General features: G+C 39.1%; 1 protein-coding gene across 1 annotated transcript in view; it reads left to right on the top strand.

Annotated features, from left to right (window-relative positions):
• The first annotated feature begins 8,015 nt into the window (after positions 1 to 8,015).
• The window catches only part of KITLG (KIT ligand), a 52,071-nt gene continuing 33,086 nt past the window's right edge, over positions 8,016 to 27,000 (top strand). The window contains exon 1 of the mRNA XM_014888867.2: positions 8,016 to 8,390. Within this exon, the coding sequence (XP_014744353.1) occupies positions 8,376 to 8,390 (15 nt within the window). The 5' untranslated portion in view covers positions 8,016 to 8,375. The remainder of the gene's footprint in view (positions 8,391 to 27,000) is intronic.

Genomic DNA, 27,000 nt, shown 5'->3' with positions numbered 1-27,000 from the left:
TGGATTCACTGACTGGTCTCCCCACACTCCCTTCTTCAGCAGCTTAGAAGCTTTAGCCCAGTCTTTCCTTGGAGTAATACAGGATGATGACAGTTTCTCAGAGCACCATACCGTCTTGTTGGTGCAGCAAGATCTCATTCCTTTAGTGAGCTTCAAGAGGAGAGGACCTTGGGGGCAAGAGCTTACTCCAGCATAGGGTCATTTCTGCATTCTTCCCTTTGTTCTTGTTAATAGAATGCTTTGATTGAATTTCCAAACCTCGAAACAGAGGCAATTCCAGAATTAAGGTTGGCTTTTACAGCACAGGTGCTGTGGTTGGGTATTTCCTGAACATCTGTTTTAATAACATTTTTTTTTCTCAATATAATTTACAAATACTATTTATAGTGTGTGCACTAGAAGAGAAAGTCCAAACCACAGCTTTAGGCCTGGACACATTCTCTGGCCCTAGGGTAAGTGGCAGAGGATGGTTTGCATCCACACAGCAAAACTCTCTTTTGAGAAACAGGTCTTGGCTTGTACTCTTCCTCTGAGCTCAGGCCTGAAGATCACAATGCTGGCTGGACTGAACCCATGCCAAAATGAGTAGTAAAAGTTAAGCTGCAGAGACCACTGCATGCCAGTACTTGAACTCAGGCTTGGTCTCTGTTTCATTTATTAGTGTACATATTATCAATAGGCTGAGCAGGCAGATCAAAAAGCAGCAGGGAAAGGAAAAAGCTATTTATGGCAAAGCATAACTTCAGCCCAAGAACAAACAGGTATAAATTAACAATGAATATATTAGGCTTCAAAATAAAAAATGGTTTCTAACCACGAGGTGAGTCAAATTCTAAAGCAAAATTCCCATAGAAGAGCAAGAACAAGAGGGTTAACTCATTTTATGCTGGAAATGGATAAACTTTCAAATCAAGGACTGAATGATGCAGTTCTTCTTGATGACATGAATCTCAGTCTAGGAAGTCCTTCTACTCCTACCTATATTTTAATCCTTGCTATAGTCCTACCACAACCCGACTTTATAAAATAAAGAGAAAAGGGATGACATAATATGGCTGTGAAGACACTGTACCTGATATTGTAACTCTCCCTTCCTTCAGACTAAATGCATTTCATGAAAAAAGATGCCAATTTTTCATTGAAGAGGAAAGTCTCAGTCTTCTCTGAAAACAGTGAATATTTGTATCCAATACCACTTACACAGCATTTTGTTTCCAAACGAACCCATTTTATTGTGAAACTCCCTAGAGTTGTAATTACTGTGACTAGGATGACACAGACTAATGCAAATCAAGAGATGTAGACAACAAATCTAGGAACAGAGATATTTATTTCTCATACATTTATCACTTCCAAATTACTGGAATCAAAAAGTGAATATCAAATGGAGTTATTTAATTATGGTACAAATTATAAACTGTTATTTCCTTTGGAAAAAGAATTCTACAAGCAAAGTAACTAATTTTTTTCTTTGAGCTTGTATAGCTGTAATTAATGCATTAGGCATGATCTCATGAGAGGCAGAAAACATGAATTTTAGATATAATAAGCAGTGGTTGTCCTGTCCTGTAATAAACATCTAGTTACACTGTAGTTGTTCAAGGGGCTATATCAGCTTGAACCTGCCTACCTCCAATGTTGCTTGGCTTGGTGACTGCAGTGTGTAACTATCTTCTTTTTCTCCTGAATTGGAAAATGAAAAAAATGTCAGGAAAGTGAAAAATCATGTGACTGTTGGGGAAATAATGATTTTTTAACACAGTAACTGTAAGTCCTTGCAATTGCTATAGGCAGTGTGTTTTATATTCTCCTTGGATATGCTCCTTGGAAGCATGAGCAGTAGTCATATTAACTACAGCACTCTAAAGAAATTGCTATCTGTAGAATAAAATAAGTGCTCTTTTTTCATTCAACATCTCTGGGGACAACCCACAGCAGATGGCTGGTAAAATTCAGCGAGAGAATATTCTTCAGAGTTAGGGCTAATAACTGCATCTGCTGATCAGAGATTTGAGCACTGCTCTCCAACACTCCAACCAAACCCAACACAAAAAAGCTTCAAGGGAGAGCAAATCGTCCTTGTGGGCTGGATACTCCATCATTTTAGAAAAAGAAAAAAGGTGTTGATTGTACCCTGGTAAACTGAGCCATGCTGAACACTGTTGAAAATAACCACTAGGAACTACCATAGCATGGTGTACACAGACTCGAGGCTTGGAAAACAGCTGATGTGTCCATCCCGAGGTATACTCCTGTCTCTTTTTGAATGTCAAGAATCAGAGTTGGATGGGCACCACTTATCCCTGCAACCTCCCCCACTCCCATAGAAGGAAACAGACACATGCCATCAGAGTCCCCCTGCTCTTTCAAAAGTGCACATAAAAGTAATTCTTCAAAAGAAAACAGTGTTTTCTAGTGCAATCTCAGATTCAGACCCCTCCTGGCACACATGTGAAGAAAACCCTGAGAGTTAAGACCAAAAAAAATATTTTAAATTCTGCTGTCCTCTGATCTTGGAACTTTAGTGGCTGCAAAATTTTACAAGAGTTTCAAGGAGCTTCACATTTCTGCTAAAGTCTGTGAACATGAGGGTCACCAGAAGCCAAAAGGGGATTGCCAAGGATCACAAAACTTCAGCTGCATCAGCTTTTCCCAGGTTTTGTTCTCCAAGCACCTTTTTTTCCCAGCTGAGAATTCACCGATTCCAGTGAAATTCTCAGAGGCTAAAACTGTAGCCTAAGGAAAGAATAGTAGAAATAAGATTTCATGTAAGTCAGGTAATAATTATTTTTTAACATCTACAACTATATTTTTACAAGCTCTGATTGAGTTTTAACAGCATCAGTGCAACTTCCTATTTTGGGCTTGTCTTCCCTGACAAAAACTCCCTTAGTAAAACTGAGTATCCTTTGCATGTTAATTAAACTGTCATTTTATTGGAAAGTATACCAGTAAAGACACCAATAGAAAAAAGCTCTTTTAAACTTTCAATAAAAATCCATCATTCCACCACTTCATCAGTATTTCAGACCAGGATTGTACTCAAATAAACAAGCCCACCTTCCTTCTACTGACAACAAAGACTACACTGTAGCTTTTTCTATCTGCTTGTCTCCATATCTGCTTCTGGGCAAATAAATCTCTCACACAGTCATGTAACTCCAGCCTCCTTCACTGGCACTTCTTGTACTGATTTCTGTTAGTTTGAAGCTCGCTGGCTCCACTCCTATGATGTACTGCTTGCTTCTTCTTTTTCCATTTAGATGGGCTTTGGAAAAGCATCATAATGAGATACTGAGCTACTCATTCTGTCATTTCAATAAATAATTGAATTCCAATCCATTTTTTTTTTCCTTTGGAGATATCTCTATTCATCCAGAATATTGCATTTTCCCCTAGCTGGTGTTAAGATCTGATTAGTGAGAGATGCCCCTGCCTGAATTAAGGTGCAAACAAGAACATATGCCAAAGTCATTAACACAGATTTTATTTATCAATGAATGTAATTTAGAGAAATAGAAAGAAATAGAAAAGAGGCATGGAGTAGGAGGAAAGAGAGACAGTTCAAGCAGAAGATAGTCACCACCCATGGATCCAACGAGTGTTTCTATTCGTCCTTCTTTACCCTGGGCTTCTCAGTGGAGGAGGTTCTAAGGTAAATCAAAACTTCACTATTTATATGATTTAACAAGCAAAGGACACATTACCTACAAAGTTCTCTTATTCTATTGGTTAAATTATTCCCTCACTTCTAAAGTTATTTAGTCCCATGCTCAGTCATTTTTCTGAGTCAGTGGGTTTCTTGGGTCGATGGGTTGTGAGTCAATGATTGCTACCTCCCCCTGCCAAAATTTACTTTTACCAAGTCTGAGATGATTTCAGCAGAGCTGCTGAGTTGGCTTCCCTTGTGGTCTGTAAGTTCTGCATTCTTTACCCCTATTATCAGTGATAGATTCTTCTCCCCCAGCCTGTTAACCTCCCCCTAGGTCTGAGATAAAACCATCTTTTTCTTATCTCAAGTTCTCTGTGGTGGCTTAATTTACAATCTAAATTCCAAGCATCCATGGAGGCATATTCAGGGGGGCTTCAGTGGATGTTGGTGGTCACAGATGTCATCTGTCCCGTAACTTGGGGTGATCTTTGTTTGGCCAGTGATACGTGTATGAGCAGTTGCCTCTTTACATAGTTTGCCACAGTGGGAATTTTTGTCTGGATGCTCTAACCAGGATCTCGCCTCCACCAGGCCTGGAGTTAGTGCCATTCTGTTTCCTCATTCTGTGCTTATCTCATGACAAAGTCCTTCTGTGGCCCTAACAATGTTTGAGACACGCAAGTGTGCTCTTTAAGTCCTTACAGCTGGTATGCCGATTACTCTGCCAAATGAACTATGATTTTACCATATAATAACTTCATTATCCTTAAAATCCAAGTCTGTACTAACATATTATGAAGAATTAGTTCCATGGAAACTGCTTCTTGCAAATCAATCTTTAGAGGCAGGTCATGTGAATGAAAAAAATATACATGAATCCTATGCTCTTATGGTGCTCAATGAAATAAAAAGTGTCTCTGTAGCGGTGTGCATGTCCCCATAGACTAAGTATTGATTTAGTTATTCATTTACTCACTGACCAGTGATATTGAGTAATTGCAGAAGTTCCCCCTGTCACTAGTATACAGCACAAAAGATGTATGATGCTTAGAAGAAACTAACAGTCCATTTGGTAACTGTTGAGCATAAGGCTCAATCAAAAATTCAAAATATGTACTTTGATAGAATATTAAATATTGGTTGTGGTTGTGCTCTAAAATTAGAATGCACGAGTTCACAATCACAGAATAACACCTAAAACATTTTTTGATATCAAAGATAAAGACCTCTTAAGGAGATAGTTATCCCAATGCACTTCCTCAATGTCAAAGTAATTAACGTAATTTTCTGTAAATCTTGCAAGCTTGCAAGGTTTGTCTTTTCTGTAGAAAGTAATTTCTCTACAATCATGTACTTCTGTAAATAATACCTAAAAAAGTTTAAGGCCATTTTTTGAGTTTCTTGGCTCTGCATACCTAAATTTTAAATATATTTTTTTCAATTCTGTGTGTCTGAAGTAGGTTAGGAATATGTGCACTTAATACTCTATGTCCTTTAAAAAGACTGGTGAGAGGGGATTTAACTGAGCTGATGCTACAGGCCAGGTCTCTGTGCCAGCAAAGCCCCCACATGCTCAGTCTGTAACCGATTAGACAGGATTAGTGCACTGTCTTTCTAATACGCACACACTGGTGTTTGCCTTCATAGCTTACATGGTTTCATAGGAATTTTTTTTTCGATTTTCCAAGTTGACACAGAATACTTTTTAATCCAGCAATCTCAGTGGCTGAGGCTGGATATGATCCTGCATATTCCCAAATTCCAGCTGTTCCAGCCAGCAGCCAAGCTATCAACAGACTGAGTGCAGACATTATTCACACAGTTGAAGCTATGGGAAGTACAGCAGATATTCAATAAAATTCCAGAATAAAAAAACCCCAAACACTTAAGAGCCATTTAACAACCATTTCTCAGATGGTAAAGATGGTGAGGCTTTTCCATTCACATCAGACTGGAAAGGCGTAATTCTCAGTTGCTAGTATTTCCATATAGGCTGAACAGTATTCCTGGTGAGGACAATCCTGCTGAATGGGTGGAGCTAAATCCTATGAAGAGCTGGAATAACTAACACTGTTTTCCATACCCTCCTTGTGAAGGAACAGGTTTTCATAAAACTATGACAGGGCCTGTGTTCACCCCCAAGCATTTAGAAATGCAAATAAGGTAGGCCATAGAAAGAAGACTGAATGTGTTTTGCAGTTGTGCTTTAGAAAGCTACCAGTCAATGCACTAACGGTTCATGGTTAATCAGTTGTCCCCTGGGAAATCCAAAGTTGGTACTCTGTTGGAAATGGGCAAGACTAATAAAAACATGTTTTCTTATGGGATACAGAGATAAGATATTAATGAGTTTAAACTATTAAATATTGATAGAAAAGTCTTCCCAAACCAAACTGAGGACAGTGTCTGCAGCAATACACTTGAAAATTGCCAACACAAAAGGAAGAGATGAAAAGAGCACTACTCCACTATAGTTGGGTGTTAAATGCAAGGGCAGATTCAAGAAATCGGATTGAAGATGGAGAGAAAAGGTGCATGATGCCAGGGTGGTAAAGAAACTTAATTGGGCCCAGTTATGCCAAGAATGTTACCAAGAGTGTTATTCTCTCTGCACAACTACCAGTAAGGTAACTGGATATAGGGCATCCACTAAAGTTTTCCTGTCATGACTAACGGTGAACTGTGATAGAGTTCAACATAAAGAAAGACCAGAAGTGTCCTCCATAAGATAGGTAACTGCTGTGACAGACTGCTCTTTCACACTTTCCAGACCTTCTCCCCAGGAGACTAAACTGGTCATCTATTCTAAAGAGGAAATGTGCCATAACATTTTAATTTCCTGGCCCTATTTGCTAAACGTGAGACAGCTTTGGTTGATCACTGCTAGATGACACAAACCACCCTTTCAGTGAATGAGATCCTTGATTTCTTTTGTTGCTACAAACTTGTCTATTCACTGCTTGTCTATTGCTTTAGAGAAGAGACTATTACTTTATGCATATAAAAGTCTGACAAATTCAGCTCAGTAATAATCATATAATACAAAAAAAAACCCCAAAAAACTCCAACAAAAAAGGAATGAATCCCTCAGTACTGTCAAGCTGTAAAAGAAAATTATTGACCCATTTTTCTGGATTGGTTGCAGAAGAAAAATTATATTAGATGTTTATCTGCAAAGTGGTATTAGATGTTTATCTGATGAACTCCAAATATATAGTAAAGCTGGGGATGAGTTCAAAACATTTCTGTACCCGAAGAGCTCACCTTTACTTTGGTATCAAGTCTTTAAAAAACTTATCATTAATTCTAGGTGAAAATTAAGCAGACTTTTCTAATGAAATCTCTTACTGTGCACTCTGAGCATGCCTAATGTCCTCTAGGACATGACCATTGACCGGGGTGGACTATTCTTCCCTCTTTTTATTGTTCTTTAAATTTTCACATACTTAGTTAAATTCCATTTAATTCACACACAAAATGTAATCCATATTAACCTCGAGAGCTGCGTTCTCTAAAGAGGACTCAAATTCTGTGGCTACTGCTGGATTGGCCAGATGACTCCAAGCAGTAAGTCAAGTTGTTTTTCCACGCCCAATACTAAAGCGTTATTTACACGGGATGCAAATTGTAATAACATGTGAAAAGACCCGCAGGATCACCTTTGCAGAAGCGTTAGGAGGCACTGCTCAACAATTTTTCTGTGTCTGGAGCAGGTAAAAGGAGTTTCTTAGCTCCAGCCGAAATGCTTATCCCAGTGCTAAACTTGCATTCACCGAGTATGGAAAAGCAGCACTGGAATGGCAATGGCAAAGGCAAACCCGAGCTGCCACCTCGGCTGTGCGCGCCGCTGCAGCGGCTGCTGCGCTGGGAACACCGGGACGCGGCTGGGAGCCCCGCCAGCCTCCGAGCCCGCTGCCCTCCCTGCCGCGGGCCGAGGCGGCGCCCGGCGGCGGGTTCAGCCGTGGGGCATCCCCCTTTTCACCGGCGTGGGTGCGGGGACCCAACCCAAGGGCTTGGCTCGGCGCCCGCATCCTGGCTGACCTCAAATGCCGCGGCGGCGCACGGCTTTCCTGAACGCTGCCAGAACCCAGGCGGGCAGGGCCGGAGCCCCCCGCCCCTCTCCCCGTGCTCGGCCGGGATCGCCTGTCCCGGGCACCGCCAAAGCCCCGGCACCGGGCGGCAGGAGCCCGCCGCACCAGCCCCTCGGGGCCGCTGCCCATCGCCCTGCATACCCACACCCTTCTCTCTCCTCATCCCCGCCCGCCGCTCCCCGCGGGGGCCCGCCCGCGGCCCCGCTCCCCTCCGGCGCTGGCGAGGGGCAGGCTCGGCTTGTTCCTGCCTCCAACTTGCCCCAAGTTAACTCGGGTTTCCCCCGCCCCGCAGGGTCTGCCTGGGCTCCCGGTCCTCCGGGAGGGCGGGAGGGAGGGGAAAGGCGTGTCCTGCCTGGGCTGCCGCCGCCGCCGCTGTTGGAGGCAGATCGGAGATATAAAAGACCTGGCCGGGGGCCGGCGGTGGCTTCAGTGAGCAAGGACGCTCAGGCCGTGGGGACGGGGCGCAGCGGGGCGCGCGGAGCGGCGGCGGGACAGGCGGAGGCAGCGCGGGGCTCGCCGTGGGCAACCCCAATGCGTGGACTATCGGCTGCTGCATTATGCTGGAGCTACAGTTCCGCTGAAGGGAGTTTGCACACGGCCGGCTGGGCTGGACTGCAGCGCTGCCGTTCCTTATGAAGAAGGCACAAGTGAGTGCGGCCGGGCGGCGGCGGGGGGCACCCACCTGCCCGCGGGCGGGGCTGCCCCGCGGCTCCCGGCGGAGCGGGGCCGGGGCCGCCGGCGCAGAGCGGAGCGGGGCCGGGCTGGGGCAGCGGCCGGGCTGGGAGTGCGCGTTCGCGGCGGCGGCTCCCGAGCTGTCCGAGAGGTGGGGGGTGCCCGCCGGGGGTGGGATCCGCTGCCGCCGGGGAACTGGTCGGGGGAGCGAGGTGAAGGGGAGGAATAAAATTACCGCCCGGTCTTGCCCTCGGCGTTCCGCATTCCGTGGAAAAGTTGCAGCAAGCGGCCGGACCGGCGGCCGAGACTTGAGAGATCTGGGAAGGCGCTGGGAAAAATTGCCGTGGTAAATCAGTTGTCTGTGTTACCCTGTCGAGTGCGAGAACATGAAATAATCGGGGGCAGCAGTGTGGTGGCTGCGGTTCCCGCTGTCTCCCCGCACGCCGCTCCAGCGTGCGGCGCCGGGCGGGTGCTGTGGGAATCCCGGCATTTCGCCCTTCGTCCTCCGGCATCCCGCCGGGAAGTGCCGCTCAGTGCCGCTGCGGGGGCCCCTGCCATTATTTCTGCAGGTTCTGTAGTGATTGCGGCCACTATGCTGTGCGTTTTTTAGAAGGAAGCAAGGGACAGACATGAGTGGAAAATGGTAACAAGAAGCGGCTCAAGGAAACTCTAACGGGAGAAAGTTCAAGGCTGGACTTCGCAAGGTGTCGATACTCTTTATCCTGGCAGACCCCAGCGAGAGCCAGAACTGCTCCGGGAGAGAACAATGCATGGACACGCACACCGCTGCTTCTGCGCTGGGGGCTTTTCCCTCCTCCTACGTTTCTGGGTTAGAAGCGAGATACGTTTTGCCTTCGTCTGTTTCTTGGCAATTGCTGGGTCGCCTACACACTGGTGAAGACACTTCAGAATACAGTCACTGGAAACGACATAAAACATATTTAAAAAAAAAAAGAATTAAAACACCTTACCGAAGTATTTTGGGTAGTTAAATTATTTTTCAAGTGATGAGAGGAATTAGAAATACTTGCTTTCTGAAATATTTAAATTTCACCTGGCCAAAGCTCTGGAGAATGTACCCATGCCTAAGAACTTAAAACTTAGAGATTTAATTTTTGTGGTGCTGAAGCACAACAGGATTTTATCTTAAATTATCAGCTCTGAATTTTAACAATGTATATCCGTTGCTATTATTCACATTAGATTACCACAGATGCCTTGAACAAAGATGTTTCAGACCCTGTACAGACAATTATTTAAATATTCTGAACCGACTATTAATTATGAAGAGTCTCTTGAAGTCTTAGAGCCATGTTTGTGTTTACGAATGAGAATTTATGAGTGGAAGCAGTCAAGCATTTTCTTACATTTGAACTGTAAACTTTTAAAAATCAACACGCTATTTTTGCAAATTCAGAGCAAAGCAGAAACAATCCTTCTCTCCCAGTAAACTGGGAAAGACAGGCAGTCTTGGCATTCAGGACCATATGGCTTGACTCAGGGGCTCACAAGCTGTAGCCTGTGGAACAGCTTCTTGTCATGGTGGTGAAGCGTCTGTCAGCCTTCAAGCAGTTATGCTTCCTGCTTTTTGGAGGCACTGACAGACTCCTAGTTCTCCAAAGGGTTGTTTCCTATATTTTAAGGAGTAGCAAACAAATGTGATACCAAACCATTAATCATTTCAAGGGGATCAGAGCAGGAGATGCTTTCAAGAGGACTTGTCATTAAAACCATGAAGACCCTGTGCAAAGAGAGAGCAAGTGAAGTGGGTACAAGAAAGAGGACTTAAGCACATGGGGGCACTCGACACATTTAAGTAAATCTTAATCTATAGGCTCTCCTGTGGCTCCTTCTGTCATTGTCTAGACCAGTAGCTGTCATAGTGAAAAGAACAAGATTGGAAAACCAGGAAATAAGTTAATATTTCTTACAATAAAATATTCTGCTATAGTACAGAAAGCAAGAACCACACACTCACTGAGCCTTGCAAACACTTGGCAATGCCTGGATAGTGTTTAAAATAAATCAGGGATTTTGATATTTGAGGTAATGTTGCACAGTGATAATATATAACTAGTGCAGCTGAAGGAGTAGCTGAGTCATACGTCAGTACAACGAAAGTGCTGAAAGAAAAGAGTCGTGCTGAGCACTAAACTCAACGTGATCAAGTTGGTCTGTTTATTTAAATCAATCTTAACCTGACGACGGGAACTGCAGAAGCACATTCCCCAACAGTGTCAGTCCTAGAAGTGATGTTTATGAAACTCTGTGGTTTGATGGGTATATAACCCCCCTGTTTTAAACATACTAACACCTGGGTTTTTCTTTTTAAGTCATGATTTCTTTAAAGAAGCGATTAAACATTTAGGGTTCAGTCATACAAATCCTTTTTCAATGGGGCTATTTCCATGAATTAATCTTATTGAAGGATTACTTGGATGAGAGGATTTGTAGGCTTATATACTTAGTAATTAAAACTATTAATCAGAAGTGAGTTTATGTCCTTTTGCATGCTAATATGACAACAAATAAAATGTCACTGATTCCTGGACAGCCTTTTACAATTTGAATAAAGCAGGGTGAGTGATGCCAGTGTGATATGATCTTGAAAAAACATGTAGCACTTTTCTGATTTGCTTGTTCTTTGCATGATTTGAAGACAATCTAAATAGGATTAAGTTACTAAGAAATATGTGGCAAAGAGGGGTCACCTATGGGGAAGCTCTGAAGGCTGATAAGCTATCACAGATACACGGTTCAGGTGCTTGATCTCCTGCGGTGAGTTAGATGTGCATCCTCTTAGAAACCTCGGTATTAAAAGTGTCTTAGATTTCAGCAGAGATTTCTACCTCTGAACGTGTGCATTGCTGTTGGCGGTTAAATTACTATCTGAGGTTGTCCTATCTTCATCTGTGTGGCACTAAAGTGGAAGCCTCTGTAGAAATTATTTTGGATTGGTATCTGGAAAAATAATTAATATTCCAATTGGCATTTCTAGTCTCATATCAGCAGGCTAAATCAGAAATGCAAATCAGATACCTGATACCTTGGTGTGAGCTTGCTTTTAGGGGAAATAGTGACTTCTGATCATCGGTCTTTCTTGCTAGTTCTGCAAAAAATGAACACTAGGCACTGGAAGTTATTTGGAGCTCATGGTAGGTATAGATCTTCTTCTCATTAAATAGAAAGGGAGAATTTGCTGTAGCCAGAAAGATGCTGTGCTATTAATGTTAAGTAATGGACTAAGGTCTCCTCTGTTCCCCTGGTTTTGACTCTGCCCAAGGGAAACCAGATTGCAAGTACTGCAGCTGGGAAGAACATCCTGGAATACGGAGTCATATGGAGAATAGACAGCAGGCGATCTGAAAGATTCAAGGCTGGGGGAGCATTTTGTAAGGCATATTTAGTGATATTTTTATTTATTTCTTTTCTTCACCTGTTTTTATTATGTGCCTGCAAGTTTTTATCTCTATGTGAACTATTTGGCACCTTACTTTGTGGTTTAAAGCACGGCCAGTAACCCAGTCTTCTCCTGACCCAATTCTGCCACTATTCTGAAATCTAGTTTTTCCCTTTATGCACTGCATGTCAGTCCTTCAGGTACGGTTCTGCAAGCTGACAGTGCCATTCTCCAAGTTTTGTTATGTGATTTAATGGTATGCTGGCTCATGTAATCACCATATTGTATGAAAGTTAAGAGTTGGCAAGATGCAGCCCTTGGCTTCGGATGGGCAATGCTCGGTATGCAGTATGTAAACACAACACCCATTTATTAGAAGCAAAGGAAAGAAAAATCTCCCTATGCAATTCCATTGGAGTGTTGTGGGAGCTGACATGAAAACGAAAGTGCTTGTTCTTGCCCTGGTCTTTGGTGTGCCAAACCAGAGATTAGTCAGCCTTTTAAACACAGTATAAAACAGCTTTTTTTTTTTGGCTTGTTGTCTTTTTCTCCGTGTGTTTGTGGGGAAAGGAGATGGATGAATCGAAGGTGAGTGGCAAGGGGTAGCGCCTCTCTTTAATTTTGTTGCTTGTCCCATGTTTGCATTGCCTACGCAGTCATATGTAAAACTGCAAAACTGACTTTCTGTAAATATTACCAATGCTGAAATACCTGGCTGCAGGGAGCACAAGAAATACAGATTTCTTTGCTGTATGGTTTTACTTACTGACAAATGTATATAATATCAGATATCTATTAGCATGTGAATGAAAAGATGAGAGAACAAAAATGGTGTTAAGTACTTTATTTTATTAAAACTGATAGCATGTATAATATCAGAGGTCATTGATAGTATGATAATGAAGACATTAATTCTACTGTATGAATAAAAGCCAGTTTAGGAGTTCAGATTAATGAACACTGGATCGTATTAGTATAGGAAATAATTGTCATCTAATTTCCTACACTTATCTAATAACCACCGGGTGAATGATTGGTTGCTGTTTCTGTTTAAAACATGTTTCAATTATACAAGGTAGATCGACACAGTAATGGTTTTAAATCTCATTAGGAATTTTCTGCTTTATATGTATTTTGCCATTATTTTTGCTGTGTGGTGCAGACCTAATTTTGAGTGCAAGGTGAAAATACCACCAGGTCTAAGATACCACTGCACGTATTGCCTGAAGAAGTCCCTTATGGTTCCCACTGCTTTGCAGCCATACTGTGGAGCACAGTTTTGCAAAATAGGGATGTAAATCCTTAGTTTTGAGCTATTTCATCACCACTTGAAGCAACAGTAAAAGTGAGACCGTGTGGTGCAGCCTTGGGGGACTGAGTGCAGGCTCCTCTGTTGCGGGGCCAATAGCTGACTGCTGCTTCACGGTGGTCAGTGCTCCTGGAAGGATCTCTCGATCAGGTCTTCTGAAAAGTCACCTTTCCTTACCTCCCAGCCCTAAACTTTGCTGCATAAGAACACTTGTAAGCATTCAGAGGCTGCAGTATTTAGTTATTTTCCTTTTTCTTCACTTTTGCTACAAAACCTACTCAATGGAGAAGATCAAGTTCAAGAACCTCAATATCATATTTAGGCCAAGCCACAAGAGCCACCCTTTCTCACACCTGTGATTTGGCACCTGTATAACAGTCATTCACATGTATTTGTTAATGTTCCAGTGAAGAATTTTTAAGAGTCCAGCTAGATATCTCTGTCCTCTTCTACCTTCACTGGCTTCTCACTCGTTTTGGGCAGCAGAGCTGGGAAGTCAGGAGGGGAGGTTGTGTCCTGGCAGCCTTGGAGTTGAGCCAGGCAGTGGGCTACACACTTCAGCTTAGACTGATGCTCTGCAAAGTCTGTAGGTTTAGTCTGGGCTGTCACAAAAGGATGCGTGAATGGTCTACAGCCATTATCTCTGGGTTTGCAAACAGCCTTGATTCAATCCAGACTGAAAAGCTAATCTAGAAAAATTTATGAGTATATGCACTAGAGTGAGAGAGACACACGTTCACATATTTTCTTGAGTAGCATCCTAAGTCTCTGGGAAGGTTCTGACTAGTTTATCTTGTTGAAGCTGTCCTGTTGAAGGTTTATTTGTTCAGTCTTGAGGGTAGCTTACACATGAGCTAAGAATGTGGGGGAGACTTTATTCCAGACACATGTTGTGAATTCACAGATTGTGAATCATGCCACCTTCTGAACCTCCATTCAGAAAGATTTAAGCATTTTCAAGTCAGAGTCTGAAAATATCAGTCTGTCATATCTGTTCTTGTAGCTTAGCCAATCCCATGTGTCTGAACCTGGCTTCAATCACGTTAACTGTCTTAGTGACAATAAACCCTTATCCAGTGTCTTATTTAGCAGGCCTTCTGCCTTTCATTTGCTCTGCTACCATCAGCTCCAGGGACATCAGTTCACTGACAGTTAAGGCCGAGGATAAATTTAGTCCAATTAGCTCTGTCGTCTCTTCTTTGATATACTTTGAGAAGTTTTTAGAAGCACCCTAAACACAGCTTTAGAGATACATTAAGTGAATGTGGTGTATTTATTATGGACCTAGGTTCTGCAGTTGCTATGGCTGGAATCTGTACTTTATGACTTGTGCTGATAACTTTCCAGCGTCTTTCTTGCTGAATGAATTACACTGTTTTGTAACTTTTCTTATTAGCATGTGCTTGCTTCATAATAGCAGACCCAAGGTATGTCTTCCTGTTATGTTTGTAGCATGATACATAATTTCTGGATGGATTCTTTGGTCTGTTTAGTAACACATGACCTCTAATTACTTTTGGAAAAAAGTTATTCTGGGAGTATAAGTCAGACTGTGAAACCAAGTTGTGCATGTCCTGGCAATCTATCTCTGTTTAAAACACAAAGTGAACTCTGTGCAAAGCAAACAGCAACTCTTTTTGTAAAGGACAAAAGAATGAACTTTATGATGTGTATAGAACAAATTCTGAAAATGTGGTATAATTTTTATTTAAAATAATATAATATATTTATATATTCAAATTATAATTATATAAAAATATATATTTAAATATTATATTAGTATATAATAATGTTATAAAATAATATATAATGTTTAATGTTGTAAAGTGCCTGTAAATGTGGAGGGTTTAAAGTGTTTAGGAAAAATTCTTCCTCCATTTCATGTTGGTCCAAAAAAATTTCTGTTTCTTTATGAAGACTTCATTTTTGTATAAAATGGGAGTATGATACCAAGGTGTTGGCTTTTGTGGTCTAACTGAAGTAAGACACTAAGGAGTCAGGCATGATACATTTAAATTAATAATATGCTGTATATATGCAAAATAATCCACTAAATGAAAAGTGTTTAGAAATTTAGAGAGGTTGAAATGTAAACATGCTAATAGTCTATTGTAAAAAAGTCCTAAGTTCCAACCCTCTAATTTCCAGCCTCATTTGCTCATTATTAAGTGAACTCAGCAAAATTTGTCTTTTGCATTAAATAGCAAGCAGACAATATTTTGCATTATGTCTTTAAACTGATACAGATCTGAATGTCAGTTCTTCTGGGATTTGTTTTTCTTTTTCTACTTTGAAGCATGCAGGAATAGGAATATTAGTCAGCCAAATGAATTTAGGAAGCTTGTATAACACTTCTTGGCACTCTCTTTCGTTTGGATTAAAAAACATAGTCCTGAATAAACAGAGCTTTTTAGTGGTTATTTTAAAAAGGAGGGAAAAAATATATATCTCCAGTATTCATAATTGGTGTCTTTTTCAAGTTACTGTGGTTCAGCAATGTGTGCATTGCATTTTTATTCTAACAGCAAAAAATACAAGTGCTGTATTTGTCACCAGTTTAAATGATTCCGATGGGCATTGCTTTATTTTCTAGGAAATGCAAACCTTTCTTATAAACTGTAAATTTAAATACTGTCACTGAAGGTGCTTTGATCTTCTGTATTATAATCCCTAGCAAAGAATGTGCCCTAGATTTGCCATGCACTCTCTAAAAATTCTGGTCATAACTGTAGCCTGTTCCAAACTGTTTAGATGTATTTCTTCAGTGTTTGTTCCATTAATAATGTAATGCTGTTTCAGGCTACTAAAATCAGTGAAAATCTTGCTATTTTAAAAAATTGACTCCAATCTAAAGTAGGCTAGTGTTCATAATACTCCATCCATTTTCTTCTTGATTTTTTTTCCTATCACCATAGCTCAAGGCCACATCTGAAAATGACTGCAAGTTTCTCTCCTCTTCCTCTTAAGACAGAAAACTACCTTCATTTCTTTGTGCACATTTCCTGGCTTCTTCTATGTTTAAGTCAGCGTTCTCACCTCTGACAACAGAATTTCTGCACTTTTGGTATCCGCAGTACTGAAGATGTGTCTATCAGCATCTTGTTTGCTCCCATACAGCTTTAGCTTCATCTCCAGTGTATGTTGTCTACATTTTTTATGGCATTTTTATTTCTCATTACCTTTGGGGCCCACTTCAAATATTAGTCCTCTGAATAACCTGTTGTTACTGTGTTTTGTATCATCTGTTGAAACAAAATCTCTCTTTGGACAGGATTAGAATGAATCCATTGTTCCGTGGAATATGTTGGGTTTTTTGTTTTACAATACTTGCAAGCTATAATTACAGTTGGGAAGAGCCCTCTGAAATGCTGGTCTGCTATTTCTAGAAGTGACAATACCTTTTTTCTGTTAAGTCAGTAATTTTCTTAATATATTCAGGAAATCCTTGATTTTTTTTTTTAATTTTAATGGTCAGATACTTATTGAGACCAAAGGAAATCTTTTTAGAAGCAGTTGCTATTGCTTTCCCCTGTACCTCTCAGCTCTTTTACCTAACCAAGTGAGAAGTACCTGATTTGGTGTTTTCATTTTACTTTTTAAAAGTTCTGGTCTAATAAGTTATTTAAATAATTGAAGTGAATGTCTATCTTCGCATTCTCCTCAGTGCGTTAAAAAAAAATATCTTGTCACATGCAGGTTTTAGGGATCAGCTAAACATTTGCCAGTAATGGTCAGATTCTCTGCAGTACTCTTGGTCATTTCCCACTGTAACAGAATGTTGTTGACATCTGCAAATGGCCTGAGACATATGTGAAGTTAATCTGCTTTTAGCCTAGTAAAATCTGGTTTATTTCAATTGAAACAAGTCCGTTGCATCCATTATTTCAGTTGCTGTTGAATTAGTACCTGTTCAAAGTGCTATTTGTCAAACAATTATGTTCTTTTTGCCTTTATTCACATGATGGAGTTCTCGTCTTAACATACATTCTCCATTACTTATTTCAAAGTAAATGTCACAATTCCTATAAAACTGGGAAGATTTATTTTTTACTGTGAAAATTGATAAGCCTCACTCAAGTAAACTTGCTAAAAAATTGTATTAATTTTGAAAATGCATAACTAGCCTTACTGGAATTTTAGAGTGTAGACATTGAAAAGTATATGCTCTGAAGAGATTTATACTAATCTCCTCAACAATGGGTTATGTTTCCTGTGAGATTAATTATGGAAGCCAAAGCAATTTGATAATAGGCCGGGCAAATTAATGTGTCTTCTTTGATAAGAACGATCCTAGGAAGCATTTGAGAACTAGGTGCAAAAATAATCCAAGAAATCATATTATATTGTGTCAATATTTGTATGAGTTTTTCTATCAGCACATCCGTAACAAGGATGCTGTTGAACATGTACCAGAACAATTTCGCTACTGACAGCTGCCATTCTTTTTAATTCGCATAAATATCTTTGACCAAATGCAAAGCTCTGTATCAGGCTACATGCGATTTACAATTCCATTTTTTAATGAGTAACCCCTGTGAAAATTATCAGTAAAAGTAAGATAAAATAGCTTTTTTTTCAGTGTTGTGTTCTGTTATATTGTTGCAGATGCTGTGAGAATACCTAATATTTCATATCAGTTATTTAGCTAAATTAATAATATTGTGCTACTGGTGTAAGAGTTATGTTTTATAGGCATCTGTATTTAATAGGCATTTATATCTCTTCAAAATTTTACAGATTTAAAGAGCTTTTTTTCTCGGATTTTTTTTGTCCAGTTATGTGGACATTTCCATAGTCATACCAAACTGTAAGCTGAATGACTTGACTTCTTTTTGGAATGTTTACCCCACAATTTCTGTGTTTTTTTTAAGGAAAGCCACAAGTGGAGCTTCAGGTTTAAGATTAGATATTTACAGTTCTCTCTAGTAAGCATAACTCAAACAAAAACATTGAGATATCATGTGAATGACATTCGTATTAATTCTGTGGTCGCAATTCCGTGATGATGAAGTTAGGTGGGATTGATCCCATGTCTCTTAACTGTAAGCTAAGAGCACCTGCATGTTGGTATATATCATAGTAATGTGCCTGTTCTTCCTGGACGCATAGGAGAGTTGTGGGGAAACAGTGGAATACTAGAAAGGCTTTGATGGAGTTTGTAGTTGTTAGTCTATACAAATCCCAATGAAAAGCAAAACCAAATAAAAAGCCCCCCAAAAAAAAACCCTCTAAACCCACCCACAAACCACTGGGATATTAGAAATACAGTTTGTTTGAATAGATGTAAAGTTAAGGGCAGGATATAAATTGTAAGTCGGGTTAATTTTACAGTATAGACAAAATGATTATGACTTCATAGAAATAGGTGGACATGGTGTTTTTTTTCATTTTCTTAAATATATAGTACCTCTTAACACATTAACTCTTAATTATTGTCTTTAGAATTAATGAATATGTCCAGAGCTGAAAAGAATTTTTCTTACCAGCTTGCCTCTATTGTTGCATTGCTAGCAGATCTTGCTGTATTTAATTTGCTTGTTAGAAGGCAGATGGGAACTCTGTATTAATAGAGTTTAATGAAAGGAATAGAAAACCTCAGTTCCTTCAGAGATGCATTCAATGCACTAAATATATTTGTGTTTCAAAATGGATGAATAAGGAGAAAGAATGGAAATTACTTATTTAGATTCTTAAAAAGTAAAGACCTAAGAAAAAAAACGAAGTAGCCCCATACTGTATCTCTCTTATCATAACAGTTTGAGGCAAAAACTTATTTAGGACAGAAAGCAAAGTGTAGGAACAAGTCATTAATTTGTAACATGGCAAAAACCTAAAAGGTAATGTTCTCTAATTGTCAGTAACCTCATATAGTTCAATCTGGTAATAGGGTTCACAGATTGATGACAACATGTGCAAGCTACATAAATTACTCAGGTTAATTGAAACTAAAAGAGATTCTGAAGAACTTTGTAAAGGTTTAGAGGAGATGGGAGAACAGATGGCATGATGGCAAGTGGAGTTTGTTGTGTTGAAGAGCAAGGGGGATGCATTTTGGAAGGAATGTTCTGAACTGATTGTAACTGAATTAATAGCGGCAGTTTCAATTACTTCCAAAAGCTACTTACAAGCTCTTATTTATGTTCTTGTAGCAATTCTTGGTCAGGAAAATGAATGAAAAATCCCTATATTGTACCCATAGTAGAACAAATCAGACAGCATATTGGGATGCAGTAGGAGCAGAAAGAGAAATTGGAAAGGGGAGTGCTTTTATGATAGCGATCATCAGCCATCCTGAAAAAGTTCTGCTTTTCCCATTGAAAAAAAGAGCATAACAGAAATAGGGATCTTAAGATAGGCAAAAGCGTTGTAAGGGAGCAATTTGCATATGAAGAGAGACTGAAAGTTAATTGCAAGAAACTACTGGATGATATGCAGGAAGAAGTAGAGAGAACGATTGCTGGACATTGCTGATCCTCTCTTCGTACAAGAATAAATAAATGTTTAACAGAAGAGGCTAAAACAGACAATGCTGCCTTAACACAAAATTATCAGTCTGGAAAGGTTCTTGACACTGGATATAATATGGCTTGAAATGCAGCGTGATATATGGAGTGAATCCAAGAGGTCACATCCAGAAAGGGGTAGTCCTAGTCTTCTCATCCCTGCACATCTCATCTCCTCTGCTCATTGCTCAGGGGTTACCTTTTGTCTCTGAGCTGAATTGGCTAGTCACTGTCTTTGAATTTACTGGCTTGCCTAGGGGTCAGGTGAATGTCAAGGGAGGGAAGCTGCAGAGAAGAAGCCCTCTCTCAGCAGCAGGGAGCTGTTAGATGGCTTCAGACCATCTCATTAGCCTCGACTGAAGAAAAAGGGATTATACACTTAAGTAGGTAAAATGCCATGGTTATTTTAGTTTACACTCTGTGCATGAAATGTTTCTTATCTTCTAATTCATGCAATTCAGAAGAAATTTTCATATAAGCAATATATTCTGTAAATCTGAATGATCAGCTTTCTTCAGTTGTTGGTGGGCACCAGACCAATCATGTACTGATCTGACATATCTATTTTCCAAATCTTCATTGCCTTAATTGTACAAGTCAGGTTTGGCCTAATTATAAACTCAGTTTCATATACAGCCATCTGCCAAAATTGCCATCTGTAACAATTCAGCCTCTAGCTTAGAAGAAAGGAAAACACTTTAAGATATTGTAGCTGAGCTTCAATTACATGTGAAAGTAATGACAGCTGAGATGTTTATACTGAAAGATCGTTCTTTTAGCAATCATGTGACTATCAATGGTAAGGAGTCAAAATTTTATGTAAAGTTGTTGCACAGCTCCAGCCATTGAAAACCAGTGGAGTTTCCGTGCACCGTCCCTGAAAGATACTCCTGTACAGCACTTCAGTGTTAGCAGGAAAAAGCACTTAAAAGTCTGTCCACTTTTAGAGGTGTATAGGAATTTAAAAAGTGCTTGAGTTTCTGATGCAGTAATGCAGTTGCTGGATTTTTGTGTTAAAGGAAGCATTTTGATCAGTCCCATCCCGTTTTTGCCATCTTAAACTTATATTTCCCTGGAAAAACTTTACACATGAGTTGAAATACTTAAAATGGCCATTCTGACAATTTGCTTTCCTAAAAAAAGGAAACCAACATATGTCTCAGGGAATAATTTCAGAAATAATTTTTAAAATTAACAATGGCATGATGCATTTTAGTACATCTTGAAAAAGGAATTGATGCTTGTTTTCTACTGTAAAAATTTGCAGTTATAATAATAATTACAACTAAAGTATTTTTGTCATATGAAAATGCTTTCAGTTTAGATCAAAAACCTGGGAAAAAAAGAGTTGATGATTTTTTCTTACTAATATACTAATGTAATTACTCTAAGACAAGACATAATGTGTTTGTAATTCCAGCTTGCTGAGGTAAATGGCTTATTGGCTACCGAGTGCTTACATTGTCTTGCAAGCATACTTAAATGTTTTGAAGATTAGTTTCTAATTTGATGTGGCTCTTACCTGATTTGTCTGCAATCTCACAACTTCAAGTCATTTGAGAACAATGTAATCCATTGATCTATTGCTTTGGATAAATATTATTTCCACAAAAAATTGTAGATCCTTTCTTAATGTACTTATATTCTAATAACAGTGTAAATATAATGTATCCTTTTACAGATCATTACCTTAAGGCTAAATTGTTCACTTTGGTTTTGTATATGTATAGGAACATATGCAATTCAAATTATGTAGGAAATTAAATATTGTCTGACATATGAGAAAACGGAGTTAAAATTAGGTCCTGGAGAAAGTTATGGGATTTTGTGGGGCTTTTTTCCCAGTCAGAAAGTCTTTTAAACCTGATTTTGTCTGACTCTTTTTTATTTGGAAACAGCTGAGATAAACTTGCACGATTCTCACAAACATTTTGTGGAGCACTACTAGTATGTGCAACTCAGCTTCTCAGGTAAACTGATAAGAAGTACATATTCAAGATCTAGTGAAACTACAGAAATGTATAGTTTTAGGGGAAGTGGAAGCCTAGCAGTGTTTTTGTGATCAGCTCATTGAAACTTTGTTTGGTTATTTTTGTTGTGAAAAAGATGTTCAACATGTTGAGAGTCCTCAGGAATTTTGTCATATCTCTTGATGAAGGAAGATGAAGACTTAACACCAAGGACAGGAATTACAAATTTCATTTTTCACTTTTTTTGTTTTTTAATATGCTGGCTCTTAAGAAGCTTGCCTGTAGGTGCTTTTAATCTTTTTCCCTGAGGAAGTGTCTTACCAATACCTTTGGCAATTTTTGTAAAAATTGACTATGGATAATTGTTCGAATGTCTGAAGGGGCTGTTTATGGGACCAGAAGCTGACTTCATTGTCTAACAACATGTTTTGTTTGAAGCAGACAGAACATGATGTGGAAAGGATTATGTATTTTATTTAAATCTCATATTGTTTCTAGCAAACAAGGCACTGTTTTGTTGAATTTTCCTCATTCATTCTCTCATGGCACTGTGTACAAAGTGCTTGTAAAATATAGTATTCAACCTGTAAAGTCATGTTTCTAAATCATGAGTGACAGATCATTAATAGGCATTATGTGGGATATAGTAAATTTTGCAATGAAAAATAGTGAAAAGGAGCAGAAACACTGGCTTCACTATGGAAGATCATAACCTTGCCCCATTTCTGCAGCTGGGTTGTGTAATGGCACTCCCTCATGCAACAGGAGATCAATGTGTTCAAAATACTTTTCATCCTTGATACATACCCCAAGGTAATAATTTAGTTTTAGAATAATACTTATAAAAGCATATTTTGAATTCTAAAATAATTAATAACAGTTTTTATTACTTATGTTTAAAATTTTAGGTGTCACTACTGATGATAGAAGGAAACGTAAAATAGCTCTAATTTATTTCCCAAAAGGTCCAAGATTTAATGTAGCTGTAGAGCAGAATGACCTTCTTTCATCAGTGTTGTAGCTGGTGTTGAAAACTTTCACCACAGGCCTAGCTAACTATCTGATTGGTTTGTTGTTTAATTTTTTTAAATCTCTTTGTCCTGGTTTGAGCAGGGATAGAGTTAATTTTCTTCCTAATAGCTGGTATAGCATTGTGTTTTGGATTTAGTATGAGAATAATGTTGATGATATGCTGATGTTTTTAGTTGTTGCTAAGTAGAGCTTGCCCTAAGTCAAAGACTTCTCAGCTTCTCATGTCCTGCCAGTGAGAAGGCTGGATGGGCACAAGAATCTGGGAGGGGTCATGGCCAGGCTGGGTGGGATATTCCATAGCATATGGCATCACACTGCTGCTTGGGAACTGGCAGGTCAGTAGGTGGTGAGCACTTGCATTGTTCATCACTAGTTTTGCATATTCTAATTATTTTGTTATTATTGTTGCCCTTATTATTTCCTTCTTTTCTGTCCCCTTAAACTGTCTTGATGTCAGCCAATGGGTTTTCTCGCTTTTACTCTTCTGATTCTCTCCCAGATCGCACTGGGGAGAAGAGTGAATGAGCAGCTGTGTGGTGCTTAGTTGCCATCTGGGGTTAAACCATAACATTCTTCAAAATACAAAATCACTTTCCTCACCAACATACATGTTACATATAATATGAAGAGTTCTCAGCTGGGGTTTCTGGTGGATCAAAGTGAAAACTTTTTATTTCCTGTTCCAAGTCTTTTTAAGTCGATGCAGGTGCTGCTGTCTGGAATACATCCAAAGAAGCCAGCTTTTGTGAAAAGTAAATTTGGAATACTTTTTATGTCAGCAGTTACTTATCAATGGGAGAAACTGCTCTGACTAATGAGGAGGGATCCCATTTAAACATTGCGTGACTTAGTGTTGGTTTGCTTGTCTTCTCTTCAGAAACAACCACCTGGTTGGATACTGCACCCACTGTGACTATTGTAACAATACTTAGTAAGAGTTAGGTCAATCCTATATTTACACGTTTGGAGAGGAGAGTCTGTGAAACTAAGGTACTGTAGAAAGCAAATAAATAAAATTTGCAATCTGAGAAGAGGTAAGAGAGAAAATTTTGTTTATTTCCATGAGGTTTAGGGGAAGTTTGTGTTGCTTTTTTGCCATCAAACAATGAAAATCAAATGGACCTTTTAATTATTCATAGCAAAGACTCCAATAGGGGGGGGTTGATTTTCATAAGTACATGAAGAAAACACACCAGAAAGATGGGAGTATAAATACACAAGCAACCATGAGAATGGATTGATATAAACCACTGTCACTTACACCAGACAGTACCACACTTAACTGTCAGAACAGTGAAGATTTGGGATAATTTCCCAAGATCGACTTCAGATCCTCTGTTCAGTCCTGAACACCTCACTACAAGGAAGATACTGAGGTGCTGGAGCATGTCCAGAGAAGGGCAGCAGAGCTGGTGAAGGGTCTGGAGCACAAGTATTAGGAGAAAGGGAGCTGGGGAGCTGTTCAGCCTGGAGAAAAGGAAGCTCAGGAAAGTGATAAACTCTCTACAGTCACCTGAAAGGAGTTTGTAGCCAGGTGAGAATTGATCTCTTCTCCCAATTAATGAGCAATAGAACAAGAGGAAATGGCCTCAAGTTGTGCCGTGGAGAGTTTAGATTGGGCATTAGGAAAAATTTCTTCACCAAAATGGTGACCAAGCACTGGCACAGGCTGCCCAGGGAAGTGGTTGAGTTATCTGCCCTGGAGGTATTTTAAAAATGTATAGATGTGATGCTTGGAGACATGGTTTAGTGGTGGCAATGCTCAGTTTACAGTTGGACTTGATCTTAGAGGTATTTTCCAACTTGAATGATTCTATGATTATTCCTTCCAATCCCACTTTACTCCACTCTTTTTATGTGGTTTTATCCAGTCCTAATAAAAATATAAACTATCTTATCAAAGGAGTGGGATACAAAAAATGTTATCTGGAGCCTACCTGCCCCAGGAATTAGCTGAAGCCCACAGTGCCTTTGAAAACTGATACCTGCTGTGGCATAGGGCAGATAAAATTACTGAAGAGATTTATGCTCCAAGAATACCAATATTTTGAATGTCTTTCAAGGAGGGCTAGACCTATCCATGTATGTTGGAATTCAGGTTACAGGTAAAATTTGCCTTTAGTAGCAAATGATGCCAAAGCCATTCTGGATGGATTACAGAGGACCACATTGGATGTGGTCATGATGATGGTCATGAGACCTTCACAGTGAAAGAGGGACTGAGGAAAGCTTCTGGGACTGGATCCCATGATCTTTATAATGATAAAAACCATATCATTAATCTAAACTCTATTTCCTCATCTTAACCTGAGTGTCCTTGTAGACCACTGATGTAGACAGCAACTATAAAAAGTCAGGAAATGAAAAGTCTTACAATATGTAGTACAATACTGATGTGAAAAATTGTCATCCATCAGCACTGTCAAAGCTTATACTGGTGTTGGCATATCTAAGAGCTCCAAACAGTGTTCTTTGTTCACAGCTAAGTTTGTAATTCTAAAAATATAATACAGTTAAGGTAGGTGCATGAAACACAGTCTCGACTATACTGGCATGTAGTTTCAGTCTGTGTTCAGCAATTGCCCTTTTGTAATGAGGTCTCATATCAAGCAGGTCAGAGAAATTAATTCTGGATTTATATCTCTGTAAAGATACAGTGCCTATCAGGGATGTTGTCAAAAAATTCGGAGTCCAGAAACAGAACAGTGTCTTTCTGAGAACATGTCTTTGGTTTAAAACAAAGTTGATGATTCTGTGATTTATATTTCAAAAATTATCCCCTGCTTATACAAAAAAGTATAAAAGGATTGAAAAGGAAAAAAAAAGCACCTAAACTTTTCATTTTGTATAAGGATTTTTTTCCTGATGTTTGCTTTCCCAGCATGAGCATGAACTGAAAACTCTTCAGATTTATAAAGCAGTTTATTTTCTAGCAAAGTTTCTGTGCATGAAAGAGTAAGAATCCACTTAACATGTTTTGCTTCATTCTTAGAATGATGTATAAGAGAGGACATTTTCATCATGTACATGGGTTCTAGTGTATGCCAAGAATCAAAAAAGCTGTTGTTTTCACTTTTCTATATGATTTTATTTATTTTAATTTATTTTGCCAGAGTAATAGTTTTTCCAACCCAAACACCATATAATTTGTTGCAGATGGTAAGAATTAAAGATCCAGTGCAGAATTTCTGTAACAAGTCTTATTTCCTTTCCTTTACTGGTACTTGAAAGTCCAAGATTAAAGAAGATTGCTTGGTATATATTTTCATTATAATTCAAAAGAATATTCAATGTAGTGGACATTTTTTTTGCATGAACTTGGCAAACAAGCAAGATCTCTGAAAGAGATCTTTGGAAAAAATCTTTAATTAAGTATTTTATCTAAGAGAATGTGTTTTCATTCCCTGAGGAAGTCAGATCATCGCCTCCATACAGCATGAAGAGCTTCTCCTTCCTGCAAAGATAGTCTTGTATTTTATGTTGCCTTCCCCTTTAAAATACTTTAAAATGCCTTTGGATCTATGCTAGAAAATTCTTCCATAAGTTTCCAGGAGAAAGATTTTGTTGAGTCAACTGAAGTCTGGTCACTTGCTTATTTCTGTTTTGGTTCTGCATGTATTTGGACTTCAGTGCCCTCATTACACAGCAAGAAAGTATTGGACTTTATCACTCCATAGATAGAAAGATGAAAAATTTCAGTGTTGATCCTGGATGTTTGCTATGGAATTTTATAAGAAGTGGAAAAGAAAATCTTTCCTGACAGAACATGTCCGAAAAAGACTGCTAAGTGCAAGACCTCTGGAGATCCTCATAATCTCTGATTATGATTTAATAGGAAGATTTCTTTCAAGCTATAGATGTTCTTAAAATTGTTATTCTTTCTTCCAACTGAAACACTTTTGTCCTTTAAGTCTGCTGGGTCTTTTACAGAACTACAATGCCACCTGATGGATTATTATCAGTAAATATTTATTCAGACGCTTTTAACACAAGTTCCAGAGGCAACATTCGTGTATAATTACCTGTCTCTTGGTAACTTCACTTCCCAGTACTTGGGAACTAAACAAACTGGCTGTCATCCAGGACAAGTTTAGGATGCATGGAAACTGCCTGATTGTCAAGTGAGATTAAAGAGTGGACAAAATTTATTATGGATCAGATAACATTTTTAAAGAATGAGAGCTTATAGTTTTAGAATAGCCAAATACTTCATAATGGTATCTTTATAGAGATTGAAAATAGATATGTTAATTTACACATTAAAAATACTTTTTTGTAGTTCACTGAATGTAATTGCACAATACCTGAATTGCATTGATTTGCAAGGCAAACTGTAACAATTTACACTTCTTGCCTATCATATTCATCTTG

The sequence above is a fragment of the Sturnus vulgaris genome, chromosome 5 (assembly GCF_052056855.1).
Source record: "Sturnus vulgaris isolate bStuVul1 chromosome 5, bStuVul1.hap1, whole genome shotgun sequence".
Taxonomy (NCBI): domain Eukaryota; kingdom Metazoa; phylum Chordata; class Aves; order Passeriformes; family Sturnidae; genus Sturnus; species Sturnus vulgaris.
The sequence above is the reverse complement of the archived record's forward strand: the minus strand, read 5'-3'. Positions and strand labels throughout refer to the sequence as shown.